Source organism: Lynx rufus, unplaced genomic scaffold, assembly GCF_022079265.1.
Source record: "Lynx rufus isolate CCGP_SWC_20201006 ecotype Redwood Valley unplaced genomic scaffold, mLynRuf1.p SCAF_5, whole genome shotgun sequence".
Taxonomy (NCBI): Eukaryota; Metazoa; Chordata; class Mammalia; order Carnivora; family Felidae; genus Lynx; species Lynx rufus.
In genome coordinates this window covers 117,552,257-117,578,701 of record NW_025814867.1, presented here as the reverse complement: position 1 = coordinate 117,578,701, position 26,445 = coordinate 117,552,257, and the positions used below count along the sequence as shown (strand labels likewise).

The window sequence follows — 26,445 nt, the reverse complement described above, 5'->3', positions numbered from 1 at the left end:
GTCATTTCATTTCCAGGTATTTACCAATTAGAAATAAAAATAAATATCCACAAAAAATGTTGATATGTGAATTTCTATAGCAAATTTATTCACCATAGCTAAAAAGTGGGGAGAAAAAAACAAATGTCTATTCAGAGGTAAATGTGTTAAAAAAAGTTACATCTGTGTAATGGAATAATTCTCAGCAACAGAAAGAAACAGACTACTGATGTATACATCAACATAGATGATCTGAAACTTATTTCGCTACATGAAGAAAGTCAGACGCAAAATAGTACATACTGTAAGACTTCATTCAATTAAAATTTTGGAAAATACAAACTAATGGATTGTAATTAAGAGTAGATCAATGGTTTGTCTGGGGCTGAGAAACAGCATGGAATGTGAACAGACAGAACAGTTTTGGGGATTATAGAAATATTCTACATCGTGTTTGTAGGGATGTTTCACAGGTATATATACCAGCCAAGATTCAAATGCATTTACATAATGAAAATATAAATGCATAATGATTATACAAAATGAAAATTATAACTAAATAAAAGCAATTTTTTAAATGGAAAAATATAAATCATCAAAGTATATGTTCACAGGACTCAGTGTTGATGTAACTATGAAAATGATTTTATAATGTTGGTAATAACATGTTCAAAAATCACTGTAAAATTAATAGCCTGATGGATTTTGATTTATTTAAAAGATCAAAACGATATAAATGTATACATACAAAAGAACAAACAAAACGGGTAGATGTAAGTTAAGGCATCTTTTAGGGTCTTTTCCCCTTACATTCTGTAAAAACCAAACATTGTATATAGAAGAGAAATATTCCTTTGTGCAAATACTACTTTTAAGTCATGTTGATATGAGAGAGGTAGTAGGGTGGGCGAAGATCCAAGGAATTTCTATGTCCCTTTTTTTTTTTTAAATTTTTTTTTCAACGTTTATTTATTTTTGGGACAGAGAGAGACAGAGCATGAACGGGGGACGGGCAGAGAGAGAGGGAGACACAGAATCGGAAACAGGCTCCAGGCTCCGAGCCATCAGCCCAGAGCCCGACGCGGGGCTCGAACTCACGGACCGCGAGATCGTGACCTGGCTGAAGTCGGATGCTTAACCGACTGCGCCACCCAGGCGCCCCTCTATGTCCCTTTCAATATGTCCCTTACCCTTGTCATGTTTTTTCTGAAGAGACTCATCTAATGAGCTGCTTGCCTGGCTTCTTGGGATCAGATGGGAGAAGATAACCAATAACTTAGGCATTTCTTGTTAATCTAGTAGTATTTGAAGCTGTAGTTTTAAAGAAAAACAAAATGATAAAATACACATTAATATCAATATACTCTGGCAATCCAGGCAAATATATTACTATTGAGATTACTTATTTCAGCATGTCAGTTAGTATTGCCAATAGTACAATGTCTAGGTGAAATAGACATTGTAAAATAAAATGGTGTAGTACATTAAAAGGTAATTTTACTTTGATTTTCTTTATAATGTTAAAGCTATAGAAGACCTTACAAATCATCGGCCAAAAAAAAAAATGTATTTTGCAGATTAAGCAGTAAAAAAACAGAGACCCTTGTTTAGGATTATGCACCTGGTTTGGCCAGAAGTGAGACAAATACTTCTCAGAATCAGGCTCTTTCTATTAAATTTTTTTTTAACGTTTATTTATTTTTGGGACAGAGAGAGACAGAGCATGAACGGGGGAGGGTCAGAGAGAGAGGGAGACACAGAATCCGAAGCAGGCTCCAGGCCATCAGCCCAGGGCCCGACCTGGGGCTCGAACTCACAGACTGCGAAATCTTGACCTGAGTTGAAGTCGGACGCTTAACCGACTGAGCCACCCAGGCGCCCCAGGCTCTTTCTATTAAATCATAGGTTTTATTCATCTCTGGAAAGTTACTGTATTTTAATTTAATTTAAGAGAGAAAGTAGGGGGAGGGGCAGAAAGAGAAGGAGAGAGAGAGAGAATCCCAATCAGGTTCTGAATTGTCAGTGCAGAGCCCTATGCAGGGTTTGAACCCATGAACCCTGAGATCATGCCCTGAGCCAAAACCAAGAGTCAGAAGTTTACCTGACTGATCCACCCAGGTGGCCTTTGCAATATTAACTTTAAGTAAACTTTTGTGTTTTCCTTCACTCAAAAATTTGGGAGAGTGTAAATATTTTGCCCATTATTCACGTATTAATTCCTGGATTAAAGACAATAAACCAAATTAGTTATTAATATCAAAATATTTTCAAAAAAATACTTTCATGTGATTACTAGGGGTTTATATTCACATTCAAAAAGAAATCCTGTTTCTAAAGTCTTCATTCAAATTAAATAACTTGGTACCATTGTAAAATCCTATCTAAAGTATATAACCTGATTCTCACAACCACAATAATATACTCAAATAAATTGGGTCTGTAAAATGCAATGGAGGGAGAAAAAATCCTTTTCAGTTTTAGCCTGTAGTATTCTCAATCTTTTCTTTCTAGTGGTATAACAGTCATAATATGACAAAAATAATTATTTCTCCTTGATACCCGCTATTACAAAATAATCTAAAGCGTTTTGTGTATGTTCACATGCACTTTAAGTAATCTTGGAGTCCACATTTTAATCACTACATTCAAGCGGTTGTCATCTTTCCCTTAGATAAACATGTTGCTCTTAAATCTCCTTGGAGTTCATGTCACTGTACGAAATTAACCTGTTTACCCTGGTTAGAGGGAACTTGTAGGTTCTGATTAACGACAAGAATTTTCTCTTTCTGTTACTAAATACAGTGTCAATGTTTTCACAATATTTTAGATATCTTTTGTAAACAGTGGAACTCTGCAGACAAGTGATAGCTGATGAACTCCATTCATGACATTGCAGTGAATTTTTGATTATAGCCAAGAGTCTGAAATTAAATGTTGCTATTGGTAGGAGACAAATCATTTTAGCTAGTGGTTATAGTTACTACATATATGAATTTATATAGTAGGTGGTCCTGGATATTTCATTCCATGATACATGTTCTAACATTTTTTTTGTTATTAATTTTTTTCTCTAGTTGAAGCGAGACTTAGCTCAAATATTGAAATTGCCACTTATGGGTCCTTTCACGGAAATTGTTAAGTAGTGTATTTCAATTACACAGTTTTCCTGGGGACATTTTTGCTTGAGAAAATGCTAGCTCTCTATTTTCCGGTAGAAATATCTTTGGAGGAGTGTAGCTGACATGCTGGCTCTCTTCTCCACACCATGGATACACTGTCTGTCAATTTTCGAAATTAATATATTTCATATTATATATTTTTGATCCAATTTAGCTGTTTTAAAAAGCTCAGTAAGAAATGTAAATTAATAATATAATTTCAAATGGCAAATATGCATATTTAACTAATCATCATATTTTCTTAATATTTATCTTCAGTTTGTGCTTTTTAAATTTACATTTTAAAGGACTTAATTTCTGGAATTCTAAAACCCATGAAGAAAAATGTAGTTCTTCTTAATCACATTACTGTTATTAGGAAAATAGCTTTAGTTAAAGCCACTAAAATAGGTGGTTATAACCATGAAAGGGGGGGGATGTGCCTGTGTCTGTATTCTTTCATCCTTAATAATATTTTATTGCGTTTTACTTTCACTTTACTTCACTTGCCATTTTTATTTGCATGGAAGAAAAATACAGGATCACTAAGCACTAGAAAAAAAATGACTCCATATAAATTACAAATAAACTATGTCTATTGATCTTTAATTGTGGCCTATTATCGAATTAGCGTTAGAGTTCATGCCTTCTGTATGTCCTGAGCTTGAACACTTACTCTCATCTTCACTTCTTGTTCTAGTTGCTGCCCATCATCGCTTAATTACCCAGTCCGGCCTTCCCCTGGAAACCATTCATTAGCAAGCAGTGAGACAAAGTTCTACAACATTATTAGCCTTCTTTCCCAAGTATGCAAGCTGATTTGCCAATTGATCAGTAAAAAAGTGCAGATGAAAAATTTGTTCTTAGGAAAACCTTTTGAAAAAGTCTCAAGATGAGATCATGTAGGCATTTCCAAATATGTATTAAGTGCTCACACACACAGCATAAGAAAGTGGTGTCTTGATCAAGTAGATTGAATCATGGTTTCTGTCACTTAAAATTACATTTACCCTATTTCTCCAAGAACTTGCAGCTTTCTAGAGTATTATTGAACAAAAATAGGTACTAGAACCTATTTCGGATGTTAAAATGATTTAGGGGATATTATGAATTTTCTATACCTTTTTCTTTTCCCTTCATAATTTTTCTATTTATTCTATTGCAATATAACCTGATGAAATATGTTTCAAGATTTCCACGGCCTAAGATTGCTTTGAAGAATTTCTCAGTGTAGGAAGTCGTACTGAAACATTATTCACTGTCTTAATTCTAGGGCTTCAATGCTCCATAAAGCAAAGAAGCATCCAAGGAAATACTCATTTTTTCCAAGTTGGAAAACACCTCTATAATAACCTCTCTCAGAAACTGTGTTAAACAGGCTCACTTCTGTTTTTTACCCTACTAGGAAGATTTTCTTCACCCAAAGCTAACCCTGTTTATTCTTAAATTCTTGGATAACTAAATGTACAAACAAAAAGGAAGAGTCTAGTGTTTTTATTTTTTAATCTCATGAATAATGCATTAACATTTTCTTCGAGGTTCTTTTCCTTACAGTCTTAAGACTGATAAAAAATGTAAGTGGCTACCTAAGGATATTCAGTTAGTTGTACATTGATGAGGAAAATAAACTAAACAAATAAAAGACTGTATACTAGATATGAGCTGAACGATGTATAGAACAACATAGAGGGATTTGAGGGGCACTAGCTTTTTCTCTAATATGCTTGTCCTGAAGACAAATAAAAACTTTAAATCTCATAGCTGCCTATCAGGCCCTCTTTTGAAACCAGTATTCTATTCCACACTGAGTTACTTAGCAAATAAAAAAAAAAATTGCTTCTTTGCTAAATAGTGATGCCTGTAAAATGAAGATCACTTCATGTGGCACAATTCATTTAAAATATAAATTAAACTTTATGGACACTAAATGGCTTTTTTGAGGAAGTCTAAAACTTGAACTTTGACTGGATAATAATCGTTGATTTCTTCAGCAGTCTTTTCAAATATTCATACCTAATAGTTATTTTCTTATTGTTTATGCAAACATGAGGCCTAGAGATCTCTGACTGTGTGGCTTGACTTGTTGGGAATTTAAAGCTATAAGAATGCCCTTCTTCCTATTTTGGGGGAAACCCACAAAGTAAAACATTGTATTTTGAGAATTTGAAATTTTAAAAACTAAAAATAAAGAGAATAATTTTATAGATTGAAATATCTGCACTGTTTTGCTAAAAGACAGTTTTATCTTGCTTCTATCATACTTTGAATTCTTTGTATAAAATCAATTTATTACAAATGATAATAAAGTTAACATAAATATTGTTACATAAATTGAAACAATATACAGAAAAAGGTTTTTGCTGTTCATTTATTGGCTGCCTCAAGAAAGTTGTTCTGGATCTCTCTCTCTGGGTTCAATTAAATGCCCCTTAATATTGTCTAGTCAATCCAGTTGTTTATGTTTTTAATGGGGTAGGATTATATGATTGCTAGTCTAATTATCTATTAAAAATGCAAATGTATTAATTTATTCAAATAGAATAGAATAAGTTTTACTAATTCACTGCTATGTGAGTAACTTCTGCCTTCATTTCTGGGGCTATGTTAAACAACTTGAAAAGGAAAATTAACAAATCAAGTTACTAGGTAGAATGTTGAAGTCTGACATAAAATGAATCCAAACAAAAAGGACAAAGCAGAACAACAAAAAAACAAAACTTTAAGTATATTGCATGAATGTGAATTATATTTTCATTCATTCAAAAAATATTGATTGCAGACCTACAATGTGCCAGTACTGTTCTAGATGCTTGGAAGACAGCAGTGAACAAAACAGACCAAAATCTTTGCTCTCCTGGAATTTATATTTTATTTGCTAATTGCACAGTGTTTTGGATGAACTCATCTTTTGGCAGGCTCAAATGTTGGTTACAGGTGGTCTGTAGGCTACTTAGCATTCATAGACATCATTTTATTTCGAACAATGTAGTATTCTGGACTTCATCAGGCTTGTCATAATATAGTATGGTGTTTCTTAGGTTTGGCATATCAGTCCATCAATGAAGGGTCTCCACCACCCCATCGAATATAGTTCTAAGTTAGAAGACTGTAAAACAAGGACATTGTTATATATTGTGGAGGTTGTACCAACTTTCACTCTGAAGTGTATTAAAAATAGATAATTCATGTTTTTTACAGTAAAGATAGAAAAGTTCATATTTCTAAGTTAGGCATGTTTTCCTCCAGTGAAAAAGCTCATCCCCACAAGAATTTTCTGTACCTGTACCCGTGTGACCGGGTGGCTCAGTCAGTTAAGCCTCTGACTCTTGGTTTTAGTTCAGGTCATGGTCTCACAGTCCGTGAGTTTGAGCCCCAAGTAGGTCTCCATGCTAGCAGTGTGGAGCCTGCTTGGGATTCTCTCTCTCCCTCTTTCTCTTCCCCTCTCCAAATCACGCCTGTGCAGGGACATGCACTCTTTCCTTCTCTCTCTCTCTCTCAAAATAAATAAATAAACTTCAAAAAATTACAAATAAATAATTTTCTACATTCCTTCAAAGAGTGTATCATGTCTCTCTTGAGAATCATGATGGGGTGAGTCACTTTTACTGTTGGGAGCTAGACATATTCCACAGGAACATCAGGTATATTGTTGCCCAAAAAGGATTTGGACATGTGGTCTATACATTTTTATTTTGATCTGTTCTTGAAGATGCAAACCTTTATATTTAAAGTGCTAAAACAAAATTATTCAGCGTTTGCTATAGTCGTTGCTCTCTGCAATACCTTTTCCATAAATACTACAGATGAGCCCATCTTCTGTCCGCCATATGCACCATACAGATGACTATCCATTTTGGAGATCCTGTTTCATTGTCATTTTTATCATACTCCCTTAGTTTTTTCAATACATTTTACTAATTCATATAATTTGTATATGTTGTATATCTTACATGCATTCTCATTATCCATTTTAATGGAGAAATTTAATGAGGAAACTGCATAGAAGAGAGAATGGTAAAGAATAATAGATGGCTCAGTCGATTAAGCATCCGACTCTGGCTCAGGTCATGATATCACCGTTCACAAGTATGAACCCCGCATGGGGCTCTGTACTGACAGCTCAGAGCCTGGAGCCCGCTTTGGATTCTGTGGCTCCCTCGCTCTCTGCTCCTTCTCCACTCACGCTCTGTCTCTCTTTCTCAAAATTAAATAAACATTAAAAAAAGAAGAAATTGTGTCATTCGTCTCAGCATCTTTTAGTGTAGAAATGAGTAGATTTATCTGGAGCAGAAATTAAATGTGAGACTTTGTTTTCTTGATTCTTTAGGGTTATGATGAATTCATCATAGGGTCCAGATACAGTAAGTAAAAGCATGTTATATGATCATATAAAACTCACACGTAAGCATCCATAACCCTCCGTAATTACTACCAATCAGGAAACTAATCAAACTAAACCTAAAAATAAAGTTGTGCTAATTCCTGTGAAGACCTCTGCTTTTTTGTCAAGAAGCTGATCTGAACACCTGAATCCTCAGCTGCGGTGGCCACTGCTTCTGCAGAGCCCTCTAGTGGAGTGCATGACCTATAGCAATTTCCTAAGCCAGAGGCTCGACTGAAAAATCTTTCATGAAATCGAGCGAAGTGAGTGCTGGCAGATGATTATCACTCCTTCGTGTGTTTCGATGTGACGTACCTCCAACAGGCAGATTTCCTATATGTGAACTTGACTTGTAAATTTATTGTACTCTAAGGTGAATTTAAAAAAGACTCACGTTTTTACTTGGGGCTTTACTTGTATGAGTGCTTCAAAAAATAACTCTTGAATATTTAAGCCCCAACTAAGTAATAGAAATGGTTAAGTGAGTACCCTTGGAATAATGAGAATACAACATGCATATTTTGAATACTTTCATTGCCATAATTAAGAACTGGAGGAGGGTCTCTTATTTTTCTAGAAGAAAACGTATGTCATTAGTATATTTGTAATTAAATGTTTTAGAAGCCATCCCTTTTCACTTTGATTCAGTTTTAAAATTAAGTTCTTTGGAGCTTCAAATAAATATGTAAAATATGTATTTTTTAATTTAAAGAAATATGCTTGGATATCTAAAAACCTAGAGTTTAAAACAGAAGTAGCTTCCATTTTAATTTGGGAAATACTGCATGGGTAAAGATGACTGACATTAAGATGTGGATTACCTGTCACATTTTAAATTATTTATCATTATTTAACCACTGTATTGATGTGACATAATAGGGATCACTGACCCATAGCACAGTCGAGGAGACAAATTGGAATAGCAGGTGAGGTTATTTGGGCACTTGTGGAAACCAGAGCATCCGTGAAAAATCGCAAATGTTTGACACTGTTGAATATAAGATCCCTATGACTTAATATGGATTATTTTTCCGGTTCCCAGCTGAATTGACGACTATGGTTAGACAAGCACATAATCAGTTAATTTTTCTGTATTGAGTAATTCTATTTTATGTTCAGGCTTACAAGATACTTGAGAAACAAAATTGAAGCCATGTGTTCTCAAAATACTTCTATATAGAATAGTCAATAACCCTTTATCAAATTTTGCTTTTGGTTAAAAAAATGCTTTGGTTGCACTTACATTTTTACCTGAGCCATAATTATAACTTACACACACACACACACACACACACACACACACACATGTACACATATATGACATCATTAAAAAATTCTCTTCAATCGATAAACTATATTTCTATTACTTGTTTTACCAAACTACATATCAGTATATCAAGAAAATTAAAATGCTCATTTGTAATTAAAATTAATCCATTAAAAATGAGGGACATTACTTTTTCATCTTTAGATAAATGTCCTAATACTTGTAAACACAAATTCATTTCGTATTAAGTCATGGGTTTATTTTTACAATGGTTTTCTTATGCTTGTTAAGCTTTGCAAATCCCTCGGATAGTTTAAATTTGGCATCAATGCATATGTTGAGAAATTATTATCAAACTGTAATTATCACATATTCAACATATCTGAAGTAAAATGAAAGAGACTATTATACACTATTGTGTTGAACAGTGTCTTCTGTCTTCTAGATAATGTTTGATATTTACTTTGTCATTTAAGAACTTAAAATATTGGGCAGACAATTCATACCCTTGAAACAGTTCAATAACAATGAAGATCGGTATATTATAAAATGATTACAAGAGTGATCTAGATAAAAGTGAACCAAGAGTTAACAATAATGGTGAATTAGTCTTGACTACTTACCTTCTAGAAGAGAGGGATTTAGGATACTAGAGTATTATCTAACTACTTTGGGGGAGCATTAGGTTTATCTTGAAATTTATTGGGAGATGAAGTTGAACCTATTGGGCCACGTATTCCTGTATTTTTACCATCTGACTTAAAAAATTTTTTTTTAACGTTTATTTATTTTTGAGACAGAGAGAGACAGAGCATGAACGGGGGAGGGTCAGAAAGAGGGAGACACAGAATCTGAAACAGGCTCCAGGCTCTGAGCCGTCAGCACAGAGCCCGACGCGGGGCTCGAACTCACGGACCGCGAGATCATGACCTGAGCCGAAGTTGGATGCTTAACCGACTGATCCACCCAGGCGCCCCAACCATCTGACTTTTTGATATGTTCATGCTTTTATTTAAATATACGTATACACATATTTATACTAATTTTCCAAACAAGATCTACGTATTCTAGAACTCTGCTGTACAAAGTGTTGTCAGACCTGCAGAAGACAGGGCGTAGGAACTTGAGGGAATGCATAATCTCAGGTCCTGTGATTTCCAAAATCACAGTCTGCATTTGTGCAAGCTCCCCAATCTTCTGTATGTTAAAGATTGAGACCTCCTGCTCTAGAAAACTTGGCTGGATAGAGCATCAATACACCATTTCCTTCGTGCGTGTGCACGTGTGAATGTGAGTGTATATATGTTTATGAACGTATAAGTGTGTGTAAATATATATGGTTAAGTCCCAAGATGGGCTTACAAGGACGATGATGTAGGTTCTGCTTCAGCCAAATGCTCCCTTGTCCCTCAACCACCTCAAGCCCCCTGTGCTCTTGCTCAGAGTTTTCTCAGAGCTTTGGGATGTTTTCCTTAGATTTTAAGATGAACTCTTGGCTTGTTTTGACTGGTTTTTGGCAAGGGAAATGGAAGACTAGGAAGTAATGGTAGTACTAAAGTCTGTTTTTTAAAGTAGAGAAATGTTTCAGAGGTAGTTATAAAAGTGAGTGTAAGTGTGTGTTTTAAACAGCATTGGTCAATCCTAGCAAGCCACATCTGTGATATTTTTTCCTTTCTTCTTTATTTTTCTTTTGACGCTTTATAACAATTGAGTGAAATCCTTTTAATTTACAATTAGCATTTTTCAATGAATTCAGGCATGCTAATTTTTATATTGATTGCATAAACCTGTATGTTTAAATTTGAGATATGTTAATTCGGTGGATATCGGTTAAAATACAGCAGATTGATTTGTGCAGCCCACTGCGACTATTTTCAAGTTCAAAATTTAGTAACTGTCCCCAAAAATCACAACCCTTCGTGAAGTTTTCTTGGATTATTCTGTTCCAATAACCCTCAAACACTTAGGTAATGGAAGTTTTCCCATAAAGTTCCTCATAAGTATTTTTTCTAATGTTTTCTTTGCATCCTGGCAAGGGCTCTCAGACACTTTCCTTATTGTTGCCTTTGACTGCAGGAACATAATGAAGTCAGTAAGTTTTAGTCTTTCTCTAACTGTAAAATGATAAGCTCTAAAGAATTTTGCAGCTCCAAGTGTGAACTTTTTTTGGGTAGGGATTCTCAGTCCTTTGGTCTTTCCATTAACAGGAAAAAATCTTACTGTTGTTGCTGTTGATTCTCTCCTTTCCTGAAATTTTCATTTTTCTTGTCATTTCCAACCCATTCTTTCCTTACCTTTCTTTTATAACATTTACTCCTACTCAATTAATTCTGATAATTATAAACACTCCGTCTGCCTTTTGAATATTTTATTTGACAGAATTGATTCTCCCCTGCTGTTTATGACCTTTCTGGACAATTTCATCTATTCCAGTGGATTAAGCTACTACCAATTCACTAATCATTGTTTAACTTACAGTGTCTGACCTCCCCTCCCTTCTGGGCTTCTTATTTTCTATCTAACTCCTGGCTTGAATATCTACCCTTGCATCTTGCCATGTCCTAAACAGAGGCTGTTATTTTCTCACCTTTACTCCATATCCCCAATTTGAGCCACGAAATTCCTCATCAATAATTGTATCACTTGTCAACTAAGCACATAAGAGAGATATCTTACAAGCCTCTTGCCTTTTTTAACATTTTAAAAAAATGTTTATTTATTTAATTTGAGAGAAGGAGAAAGAGTGTGAGCGAGGGAAGGGCAGAGAGAAGGAGAAAGATAGTCTCAGGCAGGCTCCGCGTTGTCAGCGCAGAGCCCAAGGGATGTGGGGCTGGAACTCACAAACCGTGAGATCATGACCTGAGCTGAAATCAAGAGTGGGACCCTTGGGGTGCTTGGGTGGCTCAGTCGGTTGAGCGTGGGATTTCGGCCCAGGTCACGATCTCTCAGTTTGTGAGTTCAAGCCCAGCGTCTGGCTCTGTGCTGACAGCTCAGAGCCTGAAGCCTGCTTAGGATTCTGTGTCTCCCTCTCTCTCTTCCCCTCCCCCGTTCATGCTCTGTCTCTATCTGTCTCAAACATAAGTAAACATTAAAAAAAATGTCGAACCCTTAACCGAGCTGCCCTGAGCCACCCAGGCGCCCCAAGCCCATCCCATTTTTTAATATTCTCATTACCCTTTGCTTTTTCCTCATTTAGGCATGCCTTCTCCTCTAAGTTTACTTTCTTGAAAGAGTAGTACATTTACTATTTCTACTTCCTCTCTTTCCATGTACTCCTTTAGCTCAATCTACGTGCAGCAGACTCATTACTCCTCTAGAACTGCTACCATCCAAGTCATCAAAACCTTCAGCTGTCAAATCCAACTGTTATTCTTCAGTCAGTATCTTATTGAATATGTTCCTTGCAGGCACCGTTGACCATGAATTCTTTGTGAAACTCTTAAAAAGTTTTAATAATATGCTAATCTCTTCCGGTTCTTTGTTCTGCTCTATTTCTGCCTGTCTTTTAAATATTGGTATATGCTAGGGTTTCATCCTTGGCCAACTGATCCTTCTGTCAACACTTTGTTTATATGGAGGAACCTACTTATTTTTTTTTAAATAGTTATTATTTGTAAATGAAATTATTCCCAAAGGAACAGCACCAGTGAAGGTCTTTGTCTCCTAATTTTTCATCTATTCCTGGTTTTCCCGCGAGCCACTTGATGTAAAATACACCCAAAATACAAATTGTTGTACCCACGCCAATCTTCTTTGATTTTGTATTGCTAACTGCCTCTTCACTCAAGCCACAGATTGAGAGGCCTCCCAGATGCTTGTATCCAGTTCATTTCTCATAATCAATAATTATGAAGTTATGCCAATTTCCCCTACTTATATTTGTGTGCCTGCTCAGGATCGGAGCTTCTAGATCTCTCTGCTAGATATAGATAAAAAATGTATGGAATGCTTTTAATATGTCAGGCACTAGGCTTAGACTTTCTCTGTACCATCCTAAAGCTTATCTAATCCTTACAACATCCCTATCAAATAGGATCTGTTATTATTAGAGTTTTACTAAGGGTGACAGAGCAAGGGCCCTGTTAGGGTTAGTCTGATTCAAGAGCCCCACTGCTATCTCCACATGATATTGGCTATGCTGTTGCAGAGGGATCCTAATTGGTCTCTTGGCTCCTAATTGGTGTTTTCGCTTCCATTCTACTCTCTGGATTTAAGTATGTCAAAATGATCTTTTTAAAATGCAAAATGAATAGGTCTCTACATCACCTTCAAGTCCAAGCTCCTTAGAAGGGTTCACAAAATTCTTTATAACCTTACGCTTTCCTATTCTTCCTGTCTCCTCTCTTCATATCCCCTCACCACACCTCAAAATCTATGCTCCAGTATTAGAGGTATGTGTCATTTCCTCCCCAAGGCATGCTTTTTACGCTTATTCTCTCTTCTCATCTTCTCAGGACTCTTCTCCCCTGCACTGTGAAAATATTCTACTTGTATGTAACACTTGCTATCATGTGATTCTAAATTATTTAAAGGGCAGGGACAAGGTCTTTTTCATGTTTTTACCCTCAGTGTCTAACACACAATCAGGTACGTGGTCGGCATTCACATTCTGTTGAACTGAAATACTAGTTTCAGTATTCAGGTGAACTAAATATTGCAGATATCTGTCATCTCCCTCTTCCTCAAATCCGAAATTCAGCTTTTCCTTGGGGAATAGTGTTTGTTTTACCTCAGGCATGTATCTTAATTTCATCTTGTATTTTCGTTCTTTTTGTTAGATTGTACTTCAGTTCCATGTTACTTTAGTTTTACCTTTATTATTATGTTTTTAAATGTTTATTTGTTTTTAAGGGAGAGAGAGATTGGGAGAGAGAGATTGAGAGAGAGAGAGAGAGAGAGAGAGAGAGAGAGAGAGAGAGAGAGAATCCAAAGCAGGCTCTGTGCTGACAGCAGAGAGCCCGATGTGGGGCTTTAACTCACAAACTGATCATGACCTGATCATGACCTGAGCGGAAGTCAGAGGCTCAACCAACTGAGCCACCCAGGTACCCCTAGTTTTATTCTAAAATTGCCTCAGATCTCACCATTTGGACTCTGATTTTCCCTCTTTCATGTTCAGCAGTGGTTCTCAAATGTCAGGATCACCACAAGGATCAACTGAAGAGCTTGTCAAGTTGCAGTTCTTGGGTCCCAACCTCAGAGGTTCAGTTCAGTAAGTCTGTGGTGTGCAGAAGGGATATGCACTTTTTATTATTTAAAATTTTTTTAATGTTTACTTATTTTTGAGAGAGAGAGAGAGAGAGAGAGAGAGAGAGAGAGAGCAGAGGAGGGGCAAAGAAAGAGGGAAGCACAGAATCGAAGCTCTGAGCTGTCAGCACAGAGCCCAACAAGGGGCTCAAACTCACGCACCGGGAGATGGTGACCTGAGCCGAAATTGGACGCTTAAACGACTGAGCCACCCAGACACCCTGAGTTATGCAGTTTTAAAAAGCATTACAGGGGCGCCTGGGTGGCGCAGTCGGTTGAGCGTCCGACTTCAGCCAGGTCACGATCTCGCGGTCCGGGAGTTCGAGCCCCGCGTCGGGCTCTGGGCTGATGGCTCAGAGCCTGGAGCCTGTTTCTGATTCTGTGTCTCCCTCTCTCTCTGCCCCTCCCCCGTTCATGCTCTGTCTCTCTCTGTCCCAAAAATAAATAAACGTTGAAAAAAAAATTAAAAAAAAATAAAATAAAATAAAAAAAAATAAAAAGCATTACAGATACTTCCATAGCAGGTGGTCCATATACCACAGGTGGAGACACTCTGCTCTGTGCTATCAAGAGCATTTCTTCCTGAAACCCAGATGGGATAAGTTATTACTTGCTGAAATACTTTTGGTGTCTCTGCTTTGTCTAGAATACATTGTAAAATCACTGACATGTGGCATAGGAGTTTCTACAGTTTCCAGTCTGCCTTTTGGAGAACATCTCCCAGCACTCTGTCCCCACCCTTTACTTCCTTGTATCCTAACCCTTTTTGTACCGTACATTCTCTATGTTCTATGCATGTTCTATGTTCTCTATGTGCCAGCTGCGTTCTCTTGCCCTTACTTGGAAACTATTATTGTTTCTTTATGTTATACCTGCCTGTCTGCACTGCCTTCTGATCCACTGTTCCAATTACTGAGCTCCTAATCATCCTACAAGATCTACCTCAAATATTACTTTCTCCATGCGGACTTCCTTGAAATAGCTGCCTTCTCCTCTAGCCTTTGCTCTTATCTTTGGCCAAATTTAATGTTCCCTCTGTTTGCTGATGTCACTCTTTTATACATCTATCCAGAATGCCACTCAGACTGTGGAAACTCTTTGATGTCTCTTGACTTAGAGAGTCTATAATTGAGACATCTTACATTGTTTATATTATATTCCTGCAATTACATTATAATTGCTTTTTACGTATTTTCACACTATCGTAGCTTCCCTCAAACATGAAGTCCTCTTTCCACAGTGACAGTAGTTAATTGTGAAGAGAGAAGCAGTGTGAGGGGAAGCCAATGTATGTGGCTATCAGCACATGGGCGTATTTTTCTAAAATATTTATAAGTCGTCATTCCAAGTAACACTTTATTTTCTTTCAAGTTTCAGGAAAATTTTATCTAGCCCTAGAACAATAGAACAGTGCCTTATGGAAAGACTCGAGTTGTGCTGCAACTTTTAAAAAAATGCCAGAGTCACCATTATCTGAGCCCTCTGTTCAGTATCTGTCAGTATTTTCAATTCTGACAGACTTGGCACTTGAAGAGGGTTCCACAGCCTCCGGTGACATAACGTGGGAAGAAGTTAGAGATACAAAGTAACAAGGCATACATAGAAAGCTAGCAGGGCCACTCTCCCAGTCACTTCCTCTACCCACCTCCCAACCCCCCATCCCAGCCAACAAGCTCTCTTCAGAGGCCCTGAACTTCAATTCATGTGAAAATGGGGTTCCCTCATCAAAAACATAGCGTTTGTGGAAAGACTATGTTTTGGTGAGGTCTCTTCAAACCCTTATTTAGATTTAGATTCCCCAACCTAGGGCTCTAAAATTCATCACTGATCTTAAAATTGTCCACCTATCTTTACTTTCTGGAGTTGTGCAAAGAACGGAAGTCTCGGGTTCTGTTTGGAGTAGCAAAAGACAGATGAGGAGGAGGATATTTGAGTAATCGTTTTCCGGGGGATGTTTTAAAGATAAGTGAAGAGAGCTCTCCAAATATAAATCACAAAATTATTCAGCTGAAGTCGGTTGCAATTGTATTGCCCAACATGGGCAAGCGTGGTGTGAAGTGAGCAAGTGCAAGGACACTATGATTTAGCCATTGGAGTTGGAATGTAAAAGAACATCCAGCTATTATCAGATTGCAAGTGGCTGAAAAGCTGAATGGGGGACTGTGAAATATGCCATGTTTATCTCACAGATCCCAGAGATCCTAACATAGATGGTGAAGGGGGGGGGGGTGATGTGTTGCCAAGGACTTCAGATTTGATTTGTATTACTCTTATTTACACCCACAGCACAGAAAGAATAAATGCTGCCCAGCAGCCACTCCTAGGGCTGGGTCTGCTCACTTCCTTAGCATGGTGAAGGTTACGCCCCAGTTTGGAAAACTAAAGTACAACAAATGTACACTGAAATCCCTGTGCCAAATCTATTGAAAGCCCTGATACCATTTGGTGTAGAACTGAAAAGACTTTCTGATCTGAGGTGTGTCTAAGTGTCTTTCTGGACCACAAAGGACTCATAAGAGTTATGATTACATTGAACATAGTAAAGAAATAATCCTAATTTTCCTTTGAATTACACAATCATCTTTAATTTTTTTTTCTTTTAATGAAAGTCTTCTGCTCTTTTACTACAAACATCTTCTGACATTTCAGTTTCTTTTTCGCTCACACTGCCATATGACATTCCTATCAGGGTTTCTGGTTTCTTCAGGGAATTAACCTACAGAGCATGTATAGCAAACAATAAAATAGCTGCTTTTCAATGAAAATAAGGAGCGGGTGTTTTTCCCTCCCTTCCACTGCTTTCTGCCACTGCCCCATCACAACTTCTGGATTTTCTGCCTATTGGCGGCGCCCCCCAGCCCCACCCCTAGCTCCCCAGTTCTGTGCTTCAGAGCAGTTTGCGAGCCTCGGCGGGCTGTTCCTTCCCCTACAGCGCTCACTTCCGACGGCACTAGGACCCAGGGAAGTCCCTGAGCGAGGTTCGAGGAAAGGCAGCCAGACTCCTCCTTATCTCCAGTGTCAAACTTGACATCAGCCTGCGAGCGGAGCATGGTAACTTCTCCAGCAATCAGAGCGCTCCCCCTCACATCAGTGGCATGCTTCATGGAGATATGCTCCTCTCACTGCCCTCTGCACCAGCAACATGGATTGTCACCTCTCCATCCTCCTCCTTCTCAGCTGCTCCGCTCTCCATTGCTTTGGGGAACTGATTCTCCAACCTTCCAATGAAGGTAAGCCAGGTAGAGCAAACTGCCCTGCCCCGCAGAGCTAACGCTCTTCAAAGCACGTTCTCCCTGAAACCTTTTTAGGTCGTTAAGGTGCCTCAGAATAAAGCAGTTTGCTCTGAGAGTAAACTAAAGATGTGCTTTTATTTTCCGGTGTCTTCTAAAAGACTTTAAGAGAGAATTTTGGATTGCCTAAACCTAAAATGTGTTTTTAATCTGATACCAATTCAAGCAATTACCTTGTTGGCTAATTTTAAGCAGAAAGAAAGAAATATCCTCCAGTTTTACAACCCACGATGCTAATTGCCAAATAGCCGTGGCAGTATTTTATTTTCTAATTATGACCATGTAGTACTCTGAGAAGTTTAAAAGAAAACCCAACCCTCCTCGCTAGATTCTTTAGTATGTTCAAAGGTAATGACAGGTTGTTTCTACTTAGGATCATGGCATTTATGAATGGACTAAAGGGAAATCAGAGTTTGTTGAAGCTGATGGTGTGTGTGTATGTGTGTGTGTGTGTGTGTGTGTGTGTGTGTGTGTGTGTGTGTGTATTGCAATAGCCTTATTGAAGTGATGTGTATCCTGCCAGGCGATGGTTTGCTCTATGGTACAGGTTCTAATGAGCAGCATATGCCACATTAACATAAGTAATATTTGCAGGAATTACAATAAGCTTAGATTGGATTCTCTTTGTTTAAGGGTTTATATACGAATAAGGGAATGTACTTGATGAATAGTGAAAAGCTCTTGGGTAGGTATAGTAAATAACTGAATAGAAAATTAGAGAAATAATGTCCATATGCAGCAAATGCATTTCCTGATGTTGGGTTATTTATTTTCTTCCTAATGGGCATTCATCCCTTTTCAATGGACTAAAGTGCACATGTAACATTGAGGACACCAATGTTTCCTATAAGATTGTGTATTTGATAGATACATTGCTTTTTTCATGTATACCTTTTGTGATCTATTCCTAATGATTTGTGAATACAATCACTGACTCTTAAGACAAAGTTCTCTAAATAATTGATTGCTTTAAAGCAACACTTACAACTTTGCCTCTTAATCATTTTGAACTTATAACAGTAACGTTTAGCAACCTGTTTTGCAGTTTAGTAATACTGAGAAATTGATGTGAAATGCTTCACTACATACTATGCCACCAAAAATATATTGGCAAGCCAATGCTGTTGTGTGTTGTATGCATTATTTTAAAAAGACAAGTAAATACGCAAAATGTTTAGAAACTTTTCATTGAATCTAAACACTGCCTCTCATATTTACTGACCTACTTTCATTGCTAATAGAGCAGTTTAATTTTGTTCTTCCCTTAGTGACTGTCTTTATCAATTTGGCAGATTTCATTAAATTTTTCTGTGTCTTTTTTTAACTGGGAAAGTGAAAATTCTAAAATATAAGGATCAAGAAAATCATCTGATAACCTAGAAGTGACTTTTTTTTTTTTTACAAATCAAATTAAAATCTTTATTGGAAAGTAATGGTCAATAATTTTTCATTGAATGAAAGGCAGGAGTAATCATTTGTATAATGAGTAACATATTAGTAAGTTAAAATTAGTGTTTGTTTAATCTCCTTAATTTTTGAAGATATTAAAGAATTGACAATAACTAGAAGTATAGTAATATTATTCCCGTATTGCTATGATAATTGTATTTCTCCAGATGGAATATTTATAAACTATTTAGATAATGGATTTTGCTGAATTAATAATGCACAGAGAGAGAGCTGAGAGTCAGTATTTTTGTTGAAAACATAACCTTTCAGTAAATTGCAAGAGGGAAAAAAGACCCTTTATTTAAACTTATTCATGCTTATATAAAATTAATGAATATTAATTTAATGAAACAGGAATAATCAAATGTAAATTGTCTTTAAGCCACACCTTGTATATGTTGCAATATATAATGTATATAATATTATGCTGGCAGGGATGTATGTAGAAAGGGAAATAGATGCAGAAAACTGATACAATTACATTTAATTTGTTTGGATAAAAGTTTATCCATTGTTCATGGGATTATTCTTTCCAGATCATGTCCTATGGATAGTGTCTCCTTTCCCTCCTGAGGTCATGAAGGGAAGCTCTGGAACAAAATTTAAAATGAATGATTTACCTTGGGAAATATTTGAGTGTAGTTTTAAATATTAATGTAATAGCTTAGGTCTTAATAGTTGAGATGAACAACATGAAAAGTGAAAAACCCAAGTATGTGCCAACATTTCCATGCAATTCTTCTAACAATGTCGTTTGAATAGAAAGTCATGCTTCTGAAAATTCATATATCATAATAATGATAAAATGAATCTCACTAATATAGCTTTCTGATACAAATTTTGAGAATGGACATATAAAATACTAGGTTGCATTTAAAATACTATGCTAAAAAGTCTACTTACTGTACTTTTACTAGAAATTTACTAGTAAAATTTACTAGAATTTATTTCACGGTCTTCTATGGAGTTAGGCATGATAGAACTAAAAGGGAACAAACAGAAGCCATTGAGTTAATTGCTTGCCCCTGTGTGATTTTTTTTTAATTTGAGATTTGATAATTAAATAGCAATATTAAAATGCCATGGGTCTCTGATAAAGCAATTTTTTAAAAACTTAGAAAAAGTTTAATCTGAACTTGCCTTTTATTAATACAGTTACAAATAACTTTCTAATATGCTTTCAAGAAAATGACTCCAGGTGATACTTTCTATCACTGGCCTCCTCAATGATAATAGATTATTCATAATTTCAATGATCACTTTAACAGTTGGCCTATATACTTAAACAGAAACTTTATTAACGCTGCACAGAACTTTATTAAAATCTTATCAGATCTCTGTTTATATGACACGCCAACAGAAGACTTCCAATGGGAAATCAACTACTCATGGCAAAATGGGATTGCTATACTACGCATTATTTTAAAAGTTCATGTTTGCTCCCTATTGTAATCCCAAATGGATGATAATAATGGTAAATAAAATAACTTTGGAAAATGGTTAAAATTTGATATAAAGTGAAGTATCGATCTCTTTAGCATTGGATAAAGTACTCTCTTTAAACACTTTTCTACATTTGAAGGAGTCTGAGGCAGAATGAACTGCTTATTCATCAGTACATAATGCATTAAGTCATTTTTCTGTCCAAAAGCATTTGTAAATTAGATTAATGTTTATCTATAGAGCTCTTTACACTGGAAATCAGAGTTTTCAAAGTAAGAGTGGATAAAATTAAATCTGCATATTTATATGCTACTTATTTTGGGAGACTTTTATTGGAGTGTCTGGGACACTATATCTATGAAATGTTTTTCACTGAACGTAAATCTCCCAAGTACTAGAGGTGACTATGCGATTGTTCAAAGCTTAAAATTAAAATTTGCATATATACACTGTATGCCTCCTTTTGAATATTAAGCAAATGTTTGAGACAGCCATTTAAATAACGGATTATTACCTTTTTAAAAATTACTATAAATTGGCATCACTTTTCATATATAAACACTCATCCTTAAACAATAATACATTGTGATTGAAATCTTTATAGAGAACTAAGCTGTCATATCTTTATAGGTTTTTTTTTTAAAGAGGGTTTACATTTGCTTTTAATAGCATTTCATCACACTAGACTAAATAATTGAATGCATTATACATTTTTGTAATTTAATAGCTCCCCTAATAGCTAACCCCCCCACCCCCAACAGTTATAACTATGCTATTTGCCTGGAGGTAGGAGAAACCTTAATTTCACTATTTTATAACCCACAACAGTTAACACTTGACCTAGGTCATTAACAGGATTATCAGCAAATTTGTTTAAGCTTTTACTGACAACCCGAATTGCTACGATAATATTTTGATTGTGCCGGAAAGAAACTTCTTGTAACCTCTCAAAATCTATCATGAAATTAATTCATTCTGAATCTTTATCTTTCCAAAGACTAATATTGATAATAATAATCCAAGTGAGAAAAATGTCCACTTCAATATCCCATTCTCCTCACTCTTGTGTTACATATATCACACCATTCTAAAACTTGTCATAAATGAGCAATTAACACTTCTTTTAAATGATACATATTCTGGCAATAACAATAGATGTATAAATACAAACCAGCTATCAAAATTTCAGTTTTATACTTTTTTATTATTGGTACTCTAGTTGATATTGCTTTTCTGCCTGTTTTAAGATTTAAGGTCAATTGGATATATTTATAACTCAGAAACAACTGGAACTATAAAAGGGAAACTACATACATAAAACACTATTGCCACGTGTTACATCATGGTTATATTTATATAAAGTTGTAAGGCTAACAACTGGGAGCAAAAATGAAAAGCACTGAAAATTAATATAAAAATTTTAAACAAAATGTTGTACACAATCAAAACTTAAAGGCATTTTTTTAAACGTGGTTTAGTGAGGTTGGGAAGTGTCATGTGATCTTTTTAAATTAATTGAATACAATAATGGTCTGTGACTTGCTCATGTAAACAATTTAGTAGTTTCACCTTGAGCCCAAAGAAACATTATCTTTAAAGAAAAGGTTTGGTAAAATTCTTCATCATGTTTATATATTATCCGCATGTTAATATTCAAATTCCGGTTTGTTCTTCACCACCTTCACTTCACTATAACTTTCTTTATAAAGATCGCTAAATGTTAAAATTGTTTCTGAAACTTTGGAATTTTTCTGAAATAAAATATATGCAATTTTTAAATATCAAATAATCAGTTACATATGCAAAGGATTTTTAAAGGCAAAACATATTTCCACAGTATATTTGATTTACTAACTTCAACGCAAATGGAAAGAGCAAGGACTGTTCTTGAGAGTTACTTTTTCCAAGTCATAAAATCTTCAAGAAAACATTAATAAAACTTTCTACAAATCATCAAAACTCGATAAGTTTTTACATTTACTTACTAAGAAATCTGTGATGTGGGTTACCTTTGATTTTAGTCATTTCCAAAGATTTTGTTCAGCATAAATACTAGATGTAAGAGGAAATATATGTATCTTGGAAGAACACTAAGTTTTACAAATCATTTTCTGTCAAGATCCTCCACTTTATTTTCTAATATACACACTTTTCCTTTACAACATTTAATAAACCTCTTCTTTTAATTCCTGCTTGATAAAAGATTCAGAAAAACAGATTCAGGTGTCCCCTTTTGGGTTGTTTGAAGAGATCTGGATTTTATCACCAGGGAGGGTCAATGCAGGGCTTTTACAAAGTGGACAAGTAGCTTTCCACAGATTGTTCAAATAAAGGGATGACTGGTGGTGTGAAACATTCATTATAGTATTCATCCAGGTATACCAAAATCCAGGACTTGAAATTTGCTTCTCAAAAATTTGGAAACCTTTGATAATTCTTTCCTAACAACTTTAGAAGTAAAAGTAATGTTGTGACTTTTAAAAAATTCAAAGGATTCGAAGCCACAAATCAAACTAGGAAGATACTCCTGGTGGGAATCAGGATGTGGGACCATGTGCTCCCCTTAATTTTACTCTTTGGGTCTGTTACAAGCCGCCTAGTATCAGGTAGTTCTTGGAATCTGGCAGGAGGTTTTCTCTTGGAAAAGTCTGAAAGTCAGCAAGTATTAGTTTGCCTCCTATCAGCTTTCTTTGAAATAAAAAGTGTGGTGGATTACAAAGAGGGAAAAAAAAAGTCTTTGCAGGCAAAAAAGTTGATTAGAAAGATGGGGAGAGGTAGAGACGTGCAAAGGTTCTAAAACCAATGTTGATATATAAATATTTTGCTTAAAAAGAAAATATTTATCACTTAAAACATCTGGCTAATCAATTTTTATTAAAATCCTAAAAACCTGCAGACTGAAAAAGCATTGGGGGGGGGGTGGTGGCAGCGGGAGGTTGCGTTGTTTGTTTCTCCTCTAAAGTTTACACAACTTTTGATTTTCCCCCAGAAGAAACTACTTTATCCAGGAAAGTTTTAAGACTGTATGCCAAAGAATGCTTCCCCCTTTGGATGCCTGGGCAAATGCATGTGGAGGGTGGGTGGAATCAAATCCAGTTCAACAAATAAAGCCTCCAACTTGGAGTGATGTTATTAAACTGGAAGCCCTGAGTGTGCAGCCCCCTCCCTCCCTTCATTTTCTAAACCACGTCCTGCTGTTCCAGTCAAAGCAAAGGGTGAAAATCCACATAATCCAAACCAACATGGTGAAGTCAGAATAATAGGCGAGGAAGGAGGGGGGAAACAAGTGGCAGCACTGTACAAACAAACTGTTGTGAATAATCTTAGCCAGGGACTGGGGTGGCCACAGGAGGGGATGACGGCGTTTCTTTTCCTTCGCATTACACCTCCCAAATTTGATAATACAGGACCGATTACATGTCAGAAGTGTGCTCTGAGAAATTTTAGGACGCAGCAGGGCTTCGGGGGTAGTGACAGCAATGTGGCAACCGAGAGAAGAGCAAGCGCTCCTCGCTGCCACCACACCCACCGCCAGGGCTTCGAAACCGCAAACTATTTCGCCCGCGGGACCAGGCTCGGGGGTGCGGAGGGAAAACGAGGGCTCCCGACAATTCATCACTTTTTCTCTCTGCACGGATTTCAAGATCAAATCATAGAAACTCAACTCTGGGTCTGCGTCCCCCAGCCCCAGCCCTCTGGGGGAGGGGGGCGGTGGTTCTTTGTGCGCGAGCGTCTCGGCTCCCGGCGGCCGCAGGCCTTTTCCCGAACGCTGCGAGGCGGCGCGGACCTCCCGCGGGCCCGGCCGGCGGCGGGCGGCGGGCGCACGCAGGGCCCCTGCGGCTGCGGACTTCCGCCCGGCGGCGGGGCCGCGCGCGCTCGGACGGGCGGCGGGTGGACGCGAGCAGCGCCAGGGCGCCAAGTTACGCGCAACGAGCGCGGGCAGGAGACCCCGGCGGGCGAGAGGTAAACGTGCGCCCTCTGCCTGCTGCCGCGGAGCTGCTGGCGCTCGCAGAGGCGGCGACCTCCACACCGCCCGGATTCTCCTCACCTGGGGCTTGGGCCCGCCCAGAGAGCGCGGGCGCCCGGGACCCGCCAGGTACGTCCAGACTCGCACCATAGACTTTGACCGGAGATCTTCGTCCCCCCCCCGCCCATCGCTACCAGCCAGTCTTTTCAGCTTGGCGTCCGGAAGTGGCGCGGTCTCCTGTCCTTACGAGTTCAGGGGACCCACCAGGTGGCAAGTGGAGGAGGGGGATACAGTTCTGCAGGCTTCTAGAACGAACTCCCTGCTGGAAAGCTCCTGGTACCCACCTGCTGCTCTGTTGGGACACGCGGGAGCGCCTGAGACGTCCGGTCGTCCTGCTTGCTGTTGTTTGATCCGACCTCTGGGCTATTTGTTGGTCCTTTAGACGACCTTCTTTCCTTCAATTCTTCAGTTGCTCAAACTAAAATGAGGAGTCTCCCCCCCCCCCATTTTCTTTAAAGCTACTTATGCCACCTGTTAGGCGCCTTGTGAGAGCAGTTAAGTGGGCGTGTTCCATAAACTTCCCGGTGCACGATTAAAAGTTGTCTGTTTTCTCCTACACCCCTCATATTTGATTGGCACCATTTTATTAAAACGAGATTTTCCCTCTTCCGGTTTTAAGAGTAAAACTGGAATGGGCCAGAGAGGGTGTCTGGGATCACTGCTATCGAGGTAGGTTAGTAGCAGGATGATGCTGATATTTCTGTGGTTGTGTTGGAACTTCAGTATTTTTCATAAAAGAATTGTTGAATCCAGGGGATTCCGAAACTAAATATGGCCTCAGTGCCATGCCCAACATTGTAATAATAATCGTACAGAGTTGTGCTACTTAGAAAGAATTTTCCCCTACATTATCATTCACTGTTTGCTGGACCTCATTTAATCATTAAGACAGCCCTAAAATAGGTATTATGACATCTTCCATTGTTACAATTGAGGAAATTGAGGAATTGAATCATAATAACGTAGTAACTGAGCCAGACCCGCTTTTGTCTTTGTCTTTTGATTTTAACCTCATATGTTTCCTCATGACACAGATGCCTATGAATTAGGGAGGCATCCTTCCATTCAGGAAAAGCACTGGCTTTTTCAACGGTAATCCTAGTGACTAGCTAATTCGTCCTGTGACTTTGCAAGAATAATTTAGAAATACCCAGAGTAAGGGAGTGAAAAATTGTGCTAAGAAGTACTTTCAAAAAAGTACTTCAGAGAGTACTTAGAAACTGCATAGTTTTTACACTCCGAAGTTATGATTCTCTACATGGGTGGGGGACACACTAGGAAAATAATTTAAAGAAAATTTGATGTGGATAGAGGAATAGGAAAAAAAAAAAAACAATGTCTGTGTTGCCTTTTCTTAACACATTCTTACCTCTGTCTTTCCTTCCGGACTCTCAAACACTCCTTTCCTCATACTGTAAGGATTTTGTCAGGAAATCCATACACAGATTGTAAGGCAATTGTCGCTATACTGTGAATGTTATTATTTAGAGTTTTATATAGTAAAAACTGTGAATCCGTATTGAAATTGTCATAGACGTCAGTAATGGGGGAAATAGAACGTGGTCTAAAAAGTAGACTTTATTCCCTGAGGAAACTTTTCTCTATTTGAAAGATAATTTATAAATTACTTAAGATGAGAAAATAAATTATAATGATTTATCTCCACTTTCATAAAAACACTTGTACTCTATTTAAGTGGAGATCTTGAGAAAAGGTAGCTAAAACAGGGTTTTGAAAGGTAGCAAATTAAGTTGGGGGCAATTATACTTTTCACGTGGGTACTTCGGCACATATGTTTTGCATTAATTGCTGCAATAAATTCTGTTAACCTGGCAAAGAGCAAAAACAGCATATTGATGATATCAGTCTTCCAAATCAGAAAGTTGCTTTTAGTATCTTGCTTTCTTCACCGTAGTGTACCAAATAAATAAATACATAATTCTAATGTGTTACCCTTTATGTTTTCAGTGAATGTTTCAACATTCAAGCTATTGGCACATTTTGCCATAAACAAAAGTGAGGGCTTAGCAACAAACTTTTTTTGTCTCGCTTTTGGAGAATTAGAGTCCACAGCTACTTGCCCTGTTTTTCAATCATTTTATTTATATTTGAGTTCTGGAACTCTCATTCAAGAAAATGTAAACTTGACTTTATAGTCTTCAAACTGAGTTGCCTCTTATTTTAATTACAGGACAGCGTCTCAA

The 26,445-nt window shown here is 37.2% G+C and overlaps 1 protein-coding gene across 1 annotated transcript in view; it reads left to right on the top strand.

Moving 5' to 3' along the window:
- The first annotated feature begins 17,174 nt into the window (after positions 1 to 17,174).
- Positions 17,175 to 26,445, top strand: part of EPHA3 (EPH receptor A3) — a 352,910-nt gene continuing 343,639 nt past the window's right edge. The window contains exon 1 of the mRNA XM_047099501.1: positions 17,175 to 17,262. Coding sequence (XP_046955457.1) covers positions 17,175 to 17,262 — 88 coding nt within the window. The remainder of the gene's footprint in view (positions 17,263 to 26,445) is intronic.